The sequence below is a fragment of the Amphiura filiformis genome, chromosome 2 (assembly GCF_039555335.1).
Source record: "Amphiura filiformis chromosome 2, Afil_fr2py, whole genome shotgun sequence".
Lineage (NCBI taxonomy): Eukaryota > Metazoa > Echinodermata > Ophiuroidea > Amphilepidida > Amphiuridae > Amphiura > Amphiura filiformis.
The window spans coordinates 69,477,589-69,495,756 of record NC_092629.1 but is presented as its reverse complement, the minus strand read 5'-3'; the positions used below and the strand labels follow the sequence as shown (position 1 = coordinate 69,495,756).

At 38.0% G+C, this 18,168-nt stretch overlaps 1 protein-coding gene across 1 annotated transcript; it reads left to right on the top strand.

Moving 5' to 3' along the window:
* Positions 1–3,498: 3,498 nt before the first annotated feature.
* Positions 3,499–17,435, top strand: LOC140146555 (large ribosomal subunit protein eL13-like). Its single transcript, XM_072168429.1, has 3 exons — positions 3,499–3,779; positions 5,160–5,333; positions 17,131–17,435. The coding sequence occupies exons 1-3, from the start codon at positions 3,534–3,536 to the stop codon at positions 17,353–17,355; spliced, it is 645 nt and encodes a 214-aa protein (XP_072024530.1). The 5' UTR covers positions 3,499–3,533; the 3' UTR covers positions 17,356–17,435.
* Positions 17,436–18,168: the final 733 nt, after the last annotated feature.

Here is an 18,168-nt window from a genome sequence, read left to right as displayed (position 1 = left end):
AAGATGTTTGACATTCGTAATTTACCCATTTAGACAGATAGTTTTGCATTTTGTGTTACATGACATATTTCATGACATGTGCTGGGACTAGCCCGAGATACTCACACCTCCGTCACTACGATTTCCACTGTCCTTCTCCGTACGAAGGTCTGAGACTCCTGAGCATATCTGGTCACTCCAGGGTACACATAAAATACCACTTTTTCTCATAAATACCACTTCCTACCATTCCTCACGTGAAGATGAGACTTAAACAAAACATATTTGGTGCATGTTCGTAAATTTTAAGCACATTTGCATTTGAAGACCAGACTTGTGACTTATCGTCGCCGTGTTTTGAACTCTTCCTATAAATAGATGCTGTCAGTGTGACGTCATCACCGCGACATGTTTTCTCGGTGCCCCGTTTTTACGTACGTAGGGCATTCATGGCCCTAGCCTAGTGAGGAAGGAACAGGGCCATGATGTTTCGGGCTATGCTGGGACCACACACAGTCCCAGAATTAAAACCAGAGCAGAGAACCAGGACTCGACCGCCATCTTCATGATCTTGATACAGACATGGGGCAAAAATTGGGGGTATTCGGTTTCCCTCGGAATACGCATTTGAGAGACGCAAATGGTTGCGAACTTGCGACCATCACGCGCAGTACAACAACGCTTCAGATGAGACACAGAATTGTTTTCGTTCATCTCCGCGCACCGTCGGCAGGACCCGAATACCCCAATTTTCTCCCCATATAAAAATGATATAGCTGACGGCGCGATTGTACGTAGCGGTATAGGTAGTCCCGGTTCTCCTTCTATATTGGCTGTCGGGGACAGTATACAAATAAAACATGCAGCGGTCGAATTCGATGGTATCGCATCGCATTTTGCGATTCAATTTCCATCAACTGCTATGCACTTTTCCAAAATGCATCGCTAAAAGTGCTATACATAAATTTGAGCTAAACACATCTGGATGATCTGGAATTCCCGAAAATCAAAAACATCTCGCAGTCGGTATTTGCTCATTCTCGTTACATCTAAGATAATTATGCTGTACCAAGGATTCTCGAGTACTAATATACTATAGGATAAGCCACTCGTTTGCGCAAATGAAGTCAGTCATTCAGCCTATGCGCGATAATGCATGTGATGGCTTAGTACCCCTGCACGTGTATGAGTGTATAACCTGTGGAAGAGATGATGCAATGTTTACGTCATCGTTTCCAAAAAAAAATTAAATGGCTAAAAACGGCGAACATTTGGTGAATCTTTCTATTACTATCATATCGTGAAAAACCAAATAGCTGAGGAGTTAGCTCAATATGCTAGGAAAATATTCTGTTCGAGGACCCTATGACGAGACTGGCTAAATAAGCTGTATTTTTGCTGGAAGGGGTCCGAAAAATTGGCAGTCGATGGGCGCCATCTTGGATAAATTTGGTGTACTGAAAATGCCCAGCAACTGTCAATCAAATACGAACTTGTCAATTGAATATAGGATAAGTCTGTTCCACCGTGGCAGAGAAGTACGCTACAACGTTGTTGTGCGAACCGTCTTGTAAATTTTAGGCTAAGGTGCCTGAGCGTTACCAGGACGTTACTAGGTGTACTGAAAAAGCCTAGCAACTGTCACTCAAACTGCCGATATGTCAATTAAGTTGCCGTAAAGTGACTTCAATTTTTATACAGGGTTTGAATACGAGTGTCACAGCCCTGGCTGTACCCGACCCGTTGCAAAAATAAGACAAAGCAATGTCGGGTACCATATTATGGAATCTATCGTGGTTGATTGCGTATGTCATGCTTATGTTTACTAGCGTTACCCCCAAATTATGTGAGAGAATGTCGCCATTGCACGCACTAACACACAAAATCATAATACGTGTTCCTGGTGAAGGGAGTTACCAAAAGCATAAGATCAGCAACCTTCTGAAGCTTGCAATATTTTTACGGGGATGAGATAATTTCGAGATAATGTTGAACAAAAATTAGGTGAAGAGTTTTACTGAAGAGTGAAGACCTAATCTGGTTTTATCGTTTTTGAAGGGTTTTTTCATCTGTGGTATTTTTGCTGTACTTTATGGTCGTGGAGCGACTTTACCAGGTTTGCAAAATTGCAACATTATTTTTAATGCTCATTCCTCGCGGTAAAAGTATAGGCCTACCTTTTTTTTTCAAATGCTATGCTTCGTGCATATAATTATATTTGCTAATTGCCCTCAAACTCTCTCGAGCGTGACATGTGATCGTCTGGGGGCTTTATAGCCGAGATTTGATGACAATGACAGAAGTTGTAGATTCGCTAGATCAGGCTTCCTCAAATAGATTTGTTGAAGCGCCACATGAATTAAAAAAAACCCTGCAAAGCGCCACTCAATGGCTGCGAAGTCGCGGCGGGAGTCAGAGGGGGGTTTCCCCCCTGTGAAGCTATCGATTTTTTTTTTTATTTGAGGTGCAAATGACGCCATTTGGTGCAACATTTTGTACTATTTTAGCCTGTCTTTACAAGGATAACATGGGAATCGCATTGTTTATTTATTTATTTTAAATCTAAACGGCGCCTGCACTTTCGGGGAAGCCACGGCGGCCACATGTGGCCAAGGCCGCTATTTCGGAGCCCCGCGCTAGATGCAAATACAAATATTGCATCGCAAAATGCTACGCATTTTTCTTTTTTTGCACAGCAAAATAACTGCTATGCAAAATTTGGAAACTGCTATACAAACATCTGTTTTGCATCGCACAAACAGCTATGCAAAAAATTGACTGAATTCGAACCCTGAAAACATGTTAACTGTCTATGCATGTATGAGTGTAATGGTCGAAATATAATCACAATCATGCAATAGAGTGATTTATAGTGGAAATGTTTCGGTTGTTTCCATGTGCTTCTATCCAGTTTGCCATCAACATTTCGAAAGGAAGCGGTTCATGCCCAGACCACGATCTGTCAGTAAATGTACATTTTGTTCTGGGGCTGATTATTTGGACTAGACTAGTATGTGATATCCGTCCCTAGTATAATACATAATTTTTGTTACCAGTGTGTTATTATTTTTTGAGAAAAATGCAAAAAATAGTCACAAATTTATCAAGGGGTGTAGTACCCCTTTAAACCATTAATATGGTCAAACTTGCATTTGCAAATGATCTTATTGAGAGACCGTTCACTAACAATTGTTAGGGGGGTCTGATGCAAAAAGGGACCCTTCAAAGTTTTGACCCTCCTATAAGGAGGGTCCTGAAAAAAATGACCAAAAATTTTCCTGGGAAAATTGAGTTAATATGCTTTTCTATGGGGTTGACCCCAGGGGTTGACCCATCATTTTCATGTCAAAACGGGGGGGCCCTGAAATTTTTGAGGTCTGAAAAGGAGGCCCCTCCCCCCCAAAAAATTGCATCAGGCCCCCCTAACAAACTTGTGTTTGTGAATGGTCCCCTAAACCCCTCCTTTATTGGTTCAAAATTTGACTCAATATTCATTTTGGCCAATCCGCAGGTAGTTCTCATGGGCTTAAATTTGTTTTTGCAGGTGAGCAGCCATGGCCAAAGTCAGAAACGGGAGGATTCCCAACGTCCATTTCAAGAAGGATTGGAAGAATCGTGTGAAGACATGGTTCAACCAGCCCATGCGTGCCAAGCGCCGTAGAAATAACAGGATCAAGAAGGCTCGCGTTGTCGCCCCTAGACCGGTAGCTGGACCTCTGAGACCCATCGTGCACTGCCAAACTTTCAAGTACCACACCAAGGTCAGGGCCGGACGTGGATTCACTTTGGAAGAGCTTAAGGTAAGTGTGTGCATGTTTTTACTTGTACCACTTTTTGGCTTAACTACCTTTAAAAGCATGTATAAGCTACATTGATACCGATGCCACCAATAGAACAAGAAAATTTGCCCCTTCATTTTTCATACCACTTTGTCAATTTTTTTTCTCATTTCTTCACAAAATGCAAAAAAATGCAATGGGCAATGGGTACCCCGTTAAAGGAATGAAGATTAAGTCATCTGGTGCCTTCATTTTAGAAATAGAAGGAAAATAACATTATTTTACAAGGCAAAAAGCAACTAAGTAGTAATAAGTAGGCATACAGTAGTGTTGACATGCTGTCTCCAGGAAATAAGTTTCCAATTACTACTAAGAACTTTTGAGATGGATTGTATGTTTATATACTTACTTTTTTAACTGTTGCTGCTTGCAAATTAAAACAGAATCTACTGGTAATCATCAAGGCAGATATTCTCTTTTTATGTGGGTAGACAGAATGCATGACAAAGCAGGATCTCATCCTGATGAATTCCCATTCAGTGATGACCATTTATGACATGCTAGAGTAAACTAACCAACTGCCTCAGAACCATTGATAGCCATCTACCTAACCCAGTGGCTTATCACTGAATGAAGCAGCACAATTAATCTATTTTGCCTGACTGCAATCATTGACATTAATGTGTTGACTGTTTTTGTGCCTTTTATAAAAGAGTGTGTTTTTTTTTTTGATAACTGCTCACAATTTAGCTGCACCTAATAAATCTTGCACTAATATTGTCGGCCAGCGGAAATATGTTGCATTTCCCACACAATGTATAATTTCTTCCTTGTACTGAATACTGATTGCTATTTGGTGCAACATGGGATGATAGTGACAAGAAATATCTCAATTGCAAGATATGGATGTGCTCTGTTAATTGATGTATTTCAACCCATGTTGCACTGAATAGCAAATCAGGACGAAAGAAATGCATCGTGGGATGTGCAAGATATCTTGGATTGGATGGATTGGAAGGGGCAGGGTCAGAATTTTGTGTCACAGTGCAAGAATCAAGAATAAATAAGCGGGAATCACTTGCTTCTTGCAAATCAATTTCTGTGTAAATTACAAAAGTTTGGGAGAATCAACTTTGATTCACATAAATCTGTTCACAAGAATCTATGCAAGAATCAATTCTAGGATTCTCACCAAAATTCTGACCCCAAGGTGCAAAATTAACCATAGGACATGCTGTTTTAACACTTCGTTCAGAAATTTCAATCATCACGACAAGTCGTAAACATTCACAGCAAGTCGCCTGATTGACCTATGACATCGGATGCAAACTAGTACTTTTAATTCAGTGTCTGATTACTGTAAGATATCAAGTAATTATTGTTTCCACCTGCCATCCACAGGCTGCAGGTATCTACAAGAAGTTTGCACCCACCATTGGTATCTCTGTGGATCACAGGAGAAGGAACAAATCTGTAGAAGGTCTGCAAGCCAACGTACAGCGTCTCAAGGAATACCGCAACAAGCTGATCCTCTTCCCCAAGAAGGCCAGCAAGCCCAAACCAGGAGATTCCACTGTAAGTGATTGCATGTACACATAGACTGTGTGTCAATTTGTTGGTTGAAGTGTGCGAGGGTTGTAAGTGCAACCTTCTGATATAGTCAAAACAACAAATTCTCGATCATGAGAGGATGTACCTTCTGCGTCAGCGTACTTTTCATAGAATAACACAATAGCGCGACCTGCATGACCGAACCTTAACCTTGCCTAGCAACGACCGTGTGATTGGTTAATTCTCAGAAGCTGTGTTTGCGCCGTAAGCGCCCAGTATTTGCAAATAACTGCGCGTACCCAAGTTGGCTCTCATGATCGAGAATTAATTATTTTGGCTATAGTAGATGTTTTTTGTCAGTCATACAAGTAAATCGACTGCTCAGTGCCAGAAGTGGGTAAGTGCAATAGCTGTCATGTGTAGATGAGTACAAATAACAAAATATACTGTGTGTAAATTGCCCAATGTTCACAGGGCAGCTATTGCACTTGCCTACTCTGGCACTGAGCAGTCGAAATAGTCTCTTTGCATTCCTCAAGTCGGTGACATCAATGCATGCAGATTGTTGATTCATGCGTGTATACTATCTACACAATACACACTGCCTATAAACGCATGTGTCTGTATGGCAGTGCTTTGATTTAATACTGCAACCACTGAATCTTGCACTGACATCACTGTGTCGAGGAAGGTAAAAGCACTTTTTTGTAACACTAACAGGTATCGCCTTTTACATTTACTGCTACCAAAGCAGAACAGTATCTGCTGGTAATTTCCAAACCAAATACTGTCTTTTTACTTGGCAGACAGAATGCATGACAAAGCAGGATCTCATCCTGATGAATTCCCATTCAGTGATGACCATTATGACATGCTAGAAAACTAACCAACCGCCTCAGAACCATTGATAAGCCATCTACCTTACACAGTGGCTTATCACTGAATGAGGCGGTACAATCAAACTTGGGTAGAATTTCATTGTAGACTGCATGAATTAGAATTAATTTTGTTTGATTCCAACCAAAAGATAAATGATGCAATTATAATCTGATTCCTACAACTGAACTTTTTTGTGTTTACGAGAATCAATTTTGATTTATGCTAATCTTTGCGGAATCAATTCGCCGATTCTTGCCACATGTCTACCTTTGGTGGTGTATATTTGGGTCACAGGTCTACAAACTCTGTTTCCTATCTATAATTAGAAACCTTAGCATAAGTAACAAGATGTCGAAGATTCCTTTCAAACATTCCACACATATATGGTCGAATCCAACCAAAAGTGTCCACGGGCCAAAAATAAAAATCCGAAATAAAAATGTCTCCACAATGTTTTCCTTTTGCCCATTGATTGATGACATATTGGCCTTATAGGAACCAAAAGTGCCATTACTAATCTTGAAAAATAAATCCAGGACGTGTGATAGTAAATGTGATATCAAAACCCAATGTTACCTACGAATACCACTAGGATGCTTTCATTATCGCAATACTAATCAACCTAAAACAAATGGAATATTCCCATTAACGCTTTTTTCGTGTAATGTAGACCACAGGGTGTCAGGAAAATGCTAGCTCAACCAGAAAATATTTGTTTTTATTTTTATAACGCGATCAATATGATTTTAGTCAATTTATGCTAGTTTATTTTTGAAAACGAAGTTTAGGTCAGTTTCTGTATTTTATTTATCAAATGAGTATGAATCAATTTACACATTGTATAAGAACGAGTAGGATATATGTTTTCAAGAATACTAGGAATTATACGCATACACCTAACGCTTTATACAATGAAAAGGTGAAGAAACCCGGTATTCAGTAGGTAACATGAGCGATTTAACAATATCTATATTGAGTTTAGAGGTTTAAATGTTGCTATTATGGTAATGAATTAATAAAATGGTAGTTTTAGATCTCTTTCAGATGGTACGTCCAAATGAATAAATGCTATTACCTTAGATCCAAAAATATTTGATGCTTTTAGCAAGATTTTGACCACTTCATTTTGATATACAAGTAGTTAATCAGCAATTTTACATAATAAATAATTGTTGAATGAATCCGTATATGGGTAATAATAGTGTCCTGGGGTACCGCTTTAAGTTTTTGACAATTAATTTCCATTGGTAGGGACACTTCATTACACATGTCATGTATTATGCTGTATTCGTAAGTAACATTTCAGTATTTGTAGGTAAGAATTAGACTTTTGGTGGATATCGCAATCAAATCTTCATTTTATAAAGCACTTTGAATGTATTATTTTCTTTATGTGCGTTTATTGATACTTGAGACCCTATCATGTATATCTAATGTCGGTTCACAGTGGTTGAAAGGGGATTGAAGTAAGAAACAAAGGCACTAAAGTGACTTTAATTTGCTTAATTGCACACAAATCGCTTAAATCCGTTATTGCAGACTTGTGAAGTCCATCTTGGAGTCAGTAACGTCTTGTGGCCTTTCATTTGAGGGCAACTATAATTAGCTTTGTACTAGGGTCCACCACTGTGTTGTCTAGATCATGAGACAATGAGAAAAGTCGTTTTTGTCCATGGTATTCAGTAGGTAAACTTAGCGAAAACGTCAAAAGTTACCTTGAATAAACCAATTTGGACACGAATTACTCAAACCAGAAGGTTGGTAAACGTTTAAAATAAAACACACATGACAGCTGACAAATCCAAGTATTTATCCCCTTCTAATCTTCTTTGAATCTGATTTTTCTTTGAAATGAGCAGACCGTCGTCTATTTCAGTACATATTTTTCAACAATTAAGCCGTATTCAGTTTTGCATGGTGGGCATGTATGTGAATTCGCAACTTTCATTGACATATGATTTGATAGCAAACATACAGGCCTTCGTTATGTACCAATATGGGCATTGGCATGAATGGCGGTGTTTCACAATACTGTCATGATGTCAAATTGTATTCAGAGGTAACATTCGGTTACCGAAATTTACCTCTGAATACTTGCTTTTATTGTTGACATCTCAGAAATATTTAAACGCAGGCTATTGAAACTTGATAGAAATAAAGAGTGTATTACCCTGCACCTATTGCATAACTATTGTTTACTATTCTATCAGTTTGTGGAAAAGACACAGCTTATAACATGTATTCGGAGGTAATGCATATTTTTTACCAAACCTACCTTTGTGCCATTTAGAATTTCTGGCAGCTAAACACAATAATAAAGATGTCCAAATGCAATGCATTTCAGTATTGGACATATCAAAGCTTGTATCAATTGCGCATTTATCAGTGATTTCCTTTTTTTAAAGATATATTTAGTGCTATGAAAAATTGTATTCGTAGGTAATGAAATAAAATACCACTCAAAAAATTATCACAAAAATTCATAATTATGTACAAATATGTGAAAAATTGAACAGGCAATCTTTGAATATACACCTTTCAGGAAATCAATTTAGATTCAATCCAATGACTTCTTTTCATAACTGATTTAGATGTTTTTAAAAATACCTTAAGAAATATTTTGAAAAAATGGGTAAAAATAGCATGTTTTGGGGTCTCTGTGTCTAAGTTTTTCACAGAAGGGGTCTTATTATATATGGTATGGCGTATGATCAAGGCTTAATAAACACAATACAAAAACAAATGCCAATTGATTAATACTTTTAAGTTATGGCCCTGAACATGCCGTGTACACTTTTCATTGGATTCGACCATATACACATCCCATCCCCCAACACCCCATAAACCACATAACTTATGTAAACTGATGGCTTGATCACAGATGAACTGGTCCACTGCTTTGCCCGCAAAACTTGGTTGCTAATGATGCATCCTGGACTCCTTAATTGTTACCCAGAAGAGATGTTGATTTTAGAAGTGGGTCATATACATGATCCAGAAAATATGAACCCAACAATCAATATCTCTTCATATGTCATTAGCAACCAAGTTTCGCGGGAAAAGCAGTGGACCAGTTCATTTGTGATCAAGCCATCAGCCAAAATGGCGAAAGCTAAAGATTTGCGAGTAGTAATTTTTGGATTTGGCTAACAAAAGTATATTGGTTTATGATCTCAACAATCCTATTGGATGAATCTCTTTACACAAAACTTAAGACCTACCCTGTAATATTTTACGCCTGGGCGACTATCACTTTTTTCCTAGTCGACTAGTCGGCAGCAAATAGTCGCGACTACGACTATAGTCGCGACTATCTGTGGTTAAAATTGGACTGAAAAATCGGGTGAAAGATTGGTGGCAATTTAGTATTTATAATGCATGATTACAGGACCCGTGATTGCCAGCATCGCATCAGTTTGCTACACAAACCAGCACTGTTGCGATACAAATTGCTACACTGTATCGCACGTTTGCGATGCAAATATTTGACTGTAAAATGCTGTAATATAGGCCTAACTTTTCTGTTCAATTAAATTCACTAGCCACTTTCCAGCAACAGCACAAGAAACTTCATATAATTTCTCAAACCTTCAATATTCCAATAGCGATCTTCGTTCGTTTCCATGTTTTGCTGTGCATGAAAACATGCCGCTACGGCAGTGCATATTTTCCATGGTATGCTCATGAACGTGTTGCATCGTGCATGCAGTGTTCGATTTACCTGGATTCGCATCGCAAAATGCGAGTCATTTTCTACAAACTGCTACTCAACTACACAGACCAGTAGCAAAAAAAAGCGATCCAAAAAAATCGGGGAAAATGCCTACTTGTGACCGTGAACCACGCTGATATACCATCATTTGCAAGTTACCATTTGTCAAAGTCAAAAATGTCTCCATAAATTCCATTTCCAAGAAAATCATCCACAAAAATATGACCCAAAAGTCCCCAAATCGTGATGTTTACGCCATTAAACGAAATACAGTATCCTCCCTTATATGCAAATTTTATGCAAATGACATGTTGTGTTACATACTTCCATGTATTACCAGATAACAAAAAACATGCATATTCATTTATGACATCATAGAAGTAGCAATGTTTATATGGGTGTATAGTTCAGTGGTGAGACGGAAATATCGTGTGTCCTTAGTGACAATCTTCCAAAACTACACAAGATTTTTAGGATTTCATAGATTCCTCACATTATTTTAATGCTTCAGCTAGTAAATAAGTGAGTTTCCTCTACTCAAAAATGTAGGACTTTTTAGGAAAATTTGCGTTTAGAAAGGGCACATGATAATCAGCTTAGGAAGTTTAGGTGCCGAATTTTGAACCACATTCGGTCTGCAATTGCAGTTGCATAACGTTGCCCGGGACGTTGCCTCTCTACTATGTTAACCGGCGCATTATATGGTAAAGTTTCACATCATCTAGTTAATTTCCTTCCAAATGACAAAATTACCCAGTAATATTAAGCTTAACAAATGTTACAGTTTTCCATGCATGGGTGTGGTATGTGTAAATTATTGTTGCAATTTCAAAACATCAGATCCATGGATGGGAAGGGCAATGTAACTAGAATAAGGTGGATTTTCCCAGAAGGTGAGGTCTTTCTCTTTTCCAATAGGGGCCTAAAGATGGTATCCATGCAGTGCTTGATTTTTGTCTATTTTTTAAGCATAGAGTACCGGGAATGAGTAATCTGTGAGAAGACAAGAAAATACAAAAAAATCGATAAAATATGGTGAAAACAAACTGCTACTCAAAATTTTGGAATCGCTACTCAAATCTGAAAGTGAGTAGCAATTTTTGCTACACAAAAAAATAGATGAAAATCGAACACTGCGTGCATGTACGATTAACTTTCACCTCCGACCTACGTCACCTGACCTTATCTAGACTACTGCATTTGTCGCTACAGGGGTGGCATTGCAACATTACGACTGTTTGTCAGCAAATTTGTTTATTTTCCTGTTGCTTTCTAAATATTCTGTTACCACAATAAGCATAGCTTTTTGAAATTACGTGAAAAGTACTTCTAATCTAATAATATTTTCCTAAATTTTCCCTTTTGGAAAACACTTCTCGGAAGTTCTCGCTGTTTCTTTCCAAAGTTGAAATAATCTCATACCTTCAGTAGTTGGTACAAACACCCAACCTGGGTCTGTACATGCACGCTATGACGCTGCTACACCTGTTATCGCTGCATAATCATAATGAGATGTTCGACAGTTCTAAGTAATTTGAGTTTTTTAACGGCTTTTATCTTGTGGGAAATTCAAACTTCTTACCAAGTTAAAATTATGCAAATTTCCTAGCACTGCCCCACGCACCCACTGCATGACATCACGTGCACAGAACTGACGAATCGTGTGCGTAGGATCGGTGAAATTTTTGTAAAATTTGGTAAAAAACAGCTCGTGCATATTGTCTGTCTCCGTTGAAAAACTGCAACCTCCGCGGTAAAATCCATCATGACCACTTTAAATAAGCTTCCAGCCAAGTCAGAAAAAATATTCCATGTCCAACCAAAAATTATAACCAAAATTACAGATAAATGAAAATTGAGTATCTTCAGTCATCGAATTTTTTGCTCGTTTGACGCCAGAAAAAGTCAATTTTCAAGCGGCAATATTTTCGAGCGGAACCATTGATTTTCATTCTGTTTTCGCCATAGCCGATCCAAAGCAGCCATCTTGAATACAAAATCACTGAATTATGCATGTCTGAGCCCAGTAAGGTCAAAAATTCATTCATAAAACCATGTCGGGTCAATTGTAACGATTCTGATCGGCGAATAAGACCACGTGCTTGTGGCGTGTTGGGTTCATGAATATTTAATGAGCAGCCTGACACGGTAAATAAAGATACGGGATCACCAAAAGTCGATGCTATGGACTTTGCATGCTTAGTGGTGCCTGGCGTGCTAACTGGCTCCTTTAATTCTAACCGTACAAGCGTGAATGGGGGTAGTTAGTTAGGTGGGAAAGTAGTTCGACAACAAGTCAATAACACCAATTTAATGATGATTTATGGACATTATGATTACTTGTTGGTTAGTGTTACTATTGGTAAGACAATGACTAACGCAGTTTATATGTTAGTATTTGGTTGGTTTTAGTGCGAATAACTGGCACTTTTAAAGTAATTTTTAACACAAAATATACTTGCATTAGTCGACTTTTGGTTTTCAATAGTCGTAAGTCGCGACTATCAGTAATAGTCGCGACTAACGACTATTGGCGACTTAATCGCCCAACTCTACAAGTTGCGCTTTTTGCCCGCATATGTCGCGGTAAATTCAATTTGTTAGTGGCTCAGTTGGACAATTTTGCCCGCTATGCCACTGATAATTAGACACAAATACAGCGCCCGACAGCCCTAACTCGGATACCAAAGTTGACCAAATATATAGAGTTGGGCGACTAAGTCGCCAATAGTCGTTAGTCGCGACTATTACTGATAGTCGCGACTACGACTATTGAAAACCAAAAGTCGACTAATGCAAGTATATTTTTGTGTTAAAAATTACTTTAAAAGTGCCAGTTATTCGCACTTCAAAACCAACCAAATACTAACATATAAACTGCGAAAAATGTTAGTCATTGTCTTACCAATAGTAACACTAACCAACAAGTAATCATAATGTCCATAAATCATCATTAAATTGGTGTTATTGACTTGTTGTCGAACTACTTTACCACGAACGAACTACCCCCATTCACGCTGTACGAAGTTAGAATTAAAGGAGCCAGTTAGCACGCCAGGCACCACTAAGCATGCAAAGTCCATAGCATCGGACTTTTGGTGATCCCCGTTATCTTTATTTACCGTGTCAGGCTGCTCATTAAATATTCATGAACCCAACACGTCACAAGCATGTGGTCTTATTCGGCCGATCAGAATCGTTACAATTGACCCGACATGGTTTTATGAATGAATTTTTGACCTTACTGGGCTCAGACATGCATAATTCAGTGATTTTGTATTCAAGATGGCTGCTCGATCGGCTATGGCGAAAACAGAATGATAATCAATGGTTCCGTTCGAAAATATTGCCGCTTGAAAATTGACTTTTTCTGGCGCCAAACGAGCAAAAAATTTGATGACTGAAGATACTCAATTTTCATTTATCTGTAATTTTGGTTATAATTTTTTGTTGGACATGGAATATTTTTTCTGACTTGGCTGGAAGCTTATTTAAAGTGGTCATGATGGATTTTACCGCGGAGGTTGCAGTTTTTCAACGGAGACAGACAATATGCACGAGCTGTTTTTACCAAATTTTACAAAAATTTCACCGATCCCACGCATTACCGCATTCGTCAGTTCTGTGCACGTGATGTCATGCAGTGGGTGCGTGGGGCAGTGCTAGGAAATTTGCATAATTTTAACTTAAGAAGTTTGAATTTCCCACAAGATAAAAGCCGTTAAAAAACTCAAATTACTTAGAACTGTCGAACATCTCATTATGATTATGCAGCGATAACAGGTGTAGCAGCGTCATATCGTGCATGTACAGACCCAGGTTGGGTGTTTGTACCAACTACTGAAGGTATGAGATTATTTCAACTTTGGAAAGAAACAGCGAGAACTTCCGAGAAGTGTTTTCCAAAAGGGAAAATTTAGGAAAATATTATTAGATTAGAAGTACTTTTCAAAAAAAAAAAAAAGCTATGCTTATTGTGGTAACAGAATATTTAGAAAGCAACAGGAAAATAAACAAATTTGCTGACAAACAGTCGTAATGTTGCAATGCCACCCTGTAGCGACAAATGCAGTAGTCTAGATGAGGTCAGGTGACGAGGTCGGAGGTGAAAGTTAATCGTACATGCACGATGCAACACGCTCATGAGCATACCATGGAAAATATGCACTGCCAGAAGCGGCATGTTTTCATGCACAGCAAAACATGGAAACGAACGAAGATCGCTATTGGAATATTGAAGGTTTGAGAAATTATATGAAGTTTCTTGTGCTGTTGCTGGAAAGTGGCTAGTGAATTTAATTGAACAGAAAAGTTAGGCCTATATTACAGCATTTTACAGTCAAATATTTGCATCGCAAACGTGCGATACAGTGTAGCAATTTGTATCGCAACAGTGCTGGTTTGTGTAGCAAACTGATGCGATGCTGGCAATCACGGGTCCTGTAATCATGCATTATAAATACTAAATTGCCACCAATCTTTCACCCGATTTTTCAGTCCAATTTTAACCACAGATAGTCGCGACTATAGTCGTAGTCGCGACTATTTGCAGTCGACTAGGAAAAAAGTGATAGTCGCCCAGGCGTACAAATATACTTTGTAAAAAGATGGATGGGATACTTTCGGACGAGACGATTTGTTACGAGCAAGTTGTTCTGTGGTCTGGACAAACTTGTTGCTTTTTTGCTGAACATAACAGAATTTGACATGCTGATCATATACTTACCTTTTTAACCATTACTGCTCACAAAGTAAAACAGAATCTGCTGGTAATTACCAAGCAGTTATTCTCTTTTTATTTGGGCAGACAAAATGCATGACAAAGCAGGATCTCATCCTGATGAATTCCCAGTCAGTGATGACCATTTATGACATGCTAAAGAAAAATAACCAACCGCCTCAGAACCATTGATAGCCATCTACCTAACCCAGTGGCTTATCACTGAATGAGTCGGCACAGTCAAACTACCATTGTAATTGTCTTGAACGTGATAGTTTTGTTCAGCGGTGATGTGGTATAATTTCATTGTAGACTGCAGGTTTGATTCCAACCAAAAGATAAACGATGCAATTATAATTTGATTCTTACAAATTTTGTGTTTTATGAGAATCAATTTTGATTCATGCCAATCTTTGCAGAATCAATTAGCTGATTCTTGCCAAATGTCTACCTTTGGTGGTGTGGATTTGGACACAGGTCTATACAAACTCGGTTTCCTATCTAGAATTAAAATTTTTTTATCACATGTTAATTTTTTCACCCATTTGTTAAGTATGGTGTTTTTTGCATGTTTTTCCTCCGAAACAGGCCTTTTTGGGTATCAGTATATTTTTCAACCATAATGTCAAAAAAATTTTTAATTTATGACATTCTGCACATATCAAGTAATAATTACAATGCAGATAACAGTATGAAACACACCAATTTAGATATGCATAGATGATAATTAATCTTCTTGTTGTTTCTGAGGCTTCACTTGTTTGGAGGCTTCAATTGTTAACGGAAAGTTTGTATTGGGTCCCATTTTCAAACGGTGATATATATCTCCACGATTTAAAAACATGTGACTTGAGGATCTACTTTGCTACATTTTGATAAATAGATTGGATGAGCTCTTTTATTTATATTTGCACAAGCTTGCTGAACAGTTTGTTTTGGAGGCTTCAAAAAGTTAACGGAAAACGGCTCTTTGAAGTCAAGATTTTATAAAAATTTTAAAAGCTTGCAAATCGACTAATTTTTGTTACCCATTTCAAGTTAAGATAACAACTGTTATGAATCAAGAAGAAGTGAAGAAATAACCAAGAATTATGAACCAAAGCTACACCCACAAAGTTTGTTAACAATTGTTAACGGAAAATGAAGCCTCAAAGCGACAAATATCGAAGTCTGGTTCTCAAAAATACAGGGCTGTTCACAATTAAATCTAATGTGGCAGTGTTTACTGAACATATGACTGTACTTTCAGGATAAAAAAATTATCCATGAACTAACTGAAGAAAACACAGGGTTTTACAAAAATGTTACTGTTTTTTATAGTTTTTCAAAATGGCAATATTAAGTACATTTAAGCCTGCTAAAACTGAACGCAGTAACTCCCAAAGCTGATTATGCTACGTCCAAGGTAGCTGCTAATTAGATGACTTATGTGGCCAAAAACCATGGAATTCTGTGGCTTTATTAGAATACTACGGATCAAAATGTTAAAAATCCAAAGTTACACCCTTTACCGTGAAAATGACCATATACGTATGTAAAAAGATGGACGGGTTACTTCCAGGCAAGACAGGTTGTTAGGAGCAACCTGTTCTGTGGTATGGACAATTTACTTTTTTGCTAAAATTAACAGAATTTTACACACTGTTTATATACTTAGTTTTTTAACTGTTACTGCTCACAAAGTAAAACAGAATCTGCTGGTAATTACCAAGCAGTTGTTCTCTTTTTATTTGGGCAGACAAAATGCATGACAAAGCAGGATCTCATCCTGATGAATTCCCAGTCAGTGATGACCATTTCTGACATGCTAGAGAAAATTAACCAACCGCCTCAGAACCATTGACTAGCCATGTACCTAACCAGTGGCTTATCACTGAATGAGGCGGCACAGTTAATTTATTGCTTTTGTCCCACTGCAATCATTGACATGAATGTGTTGACTGTTTTTTGTGCACATCTAGGGTGTGCTTTTTTTGTGTGTGCCAGCGCTTTTAATAACCACTCGCAATTTAGCTGCACCTAATTAATCTTGCACTAATATTGTGGACCAGTGGAATATGGTGCTTTTCCCACAATGTATTTCTTCTTTGTAGCGATTTGCTATTCGGTGTTGATACTTGATAGTGACAAGAAAATCTCAATTGCAAGATCTGTATGTGCTCTATTAAAGTCATAATGTGTGATTTGCATTTAAAGAAAAGATTCTATTTAAGTGTTACTTTTCACCAGGGTTCACAGGTTTTCGCGTCCAGGACGCTTTTTGTACTCACCGGAATGGGTCCAGCAGGCTGTGCTTGGACCCGGAAAAAATTCCATCCAAGAAATATTGTAAACATGGTAAATAGCATTGGCGACATTGAAACATAATATTTGCAGATCCAAAGAAAAGTCCACCTCTTCTACAGTTCCCCTTGTATCACTAATCAAACATCTGTGCCCCTAATAGCTAAGGAAATTCAGTCCAAACCTGACGCTTGTTTTTCCGTTATTTTCTTTCCCCTCTATCACAGGAGGCCGAGGTGAAGATGGCAACACAATTGGCCGGAACAATCATGCCAATCAAACGTACCTTCAAGACCGAGAAAGCACGCGCTATCACAGATGAGGAAAAGAAACACAGCGTGTTCCGAAGCATGCGTATGGCACGCGCCAACGCCAGACTGTTTGGTATCCGCGCAAAGAGACGCAAGGAGAAGGAAGAAGAAGAAAGAGACAAAGCAACCAAGAAGAAGTAAATGATTTTGAAATGGACTATATCATGTGTACACTGGGAACATCTTGTGAAGAATAAATACAGTTTTATGAAGTAACTGTACTTCTTGAGTGCTGTGTGGTTATTTTAGAAGTTGCTATTAGTAGGGATAACCATCAAAATTTCATGTTGACCCTATTGCTACAAAAGATTGTTTTCTGAGTAGAACTAATCAACAGAAGTATTTTGGTGGTTAAATGGTCAAAATTGGTCAAAAACTTTTCGAATTATGAATTATCAAAGTTTCCCATTCTGACCGGTCATTGGAACGAAATAAAATGACAAGGTCCAAAAATAGCAGTTGGGAGCAAAATTGGCATAAGCATATATTTACCTTTATATATTTCTTTATTTTAACATATTTGCAAACATGAAACAAGCATATTGTGAAAGTATCGAAGGGGTTTCTTATGAAATGGCACTTAACTAGTCACTGGCATAACTTATTTTTTCAAACCAAGGCATTGAAATCATGAATTTAGAGGACATTTGCCAAAAATCATCCAAGATAGCCGATATGGCACAAAATCAAAATTGCACTAAGTAGGTGAACTTTTTTTTCACAACCAAGAATTTCAATGGTATTGGGTTTAATATGACCAATTAGTAGGTGTATGTAAACAAAATCTTAAGTTTTGAAGGTCATTGACTCATTCACAACAATAGAGATTATCCTCATCATGCTCATGTGTATTCCTGTTGTATTCCTCATTCAAACCAAAGTAGCACTCAATACATTATGAGTATCTTTGTTCAAACCAATTCAATGCTTGACCTCGGAGTTACCTGCATGACT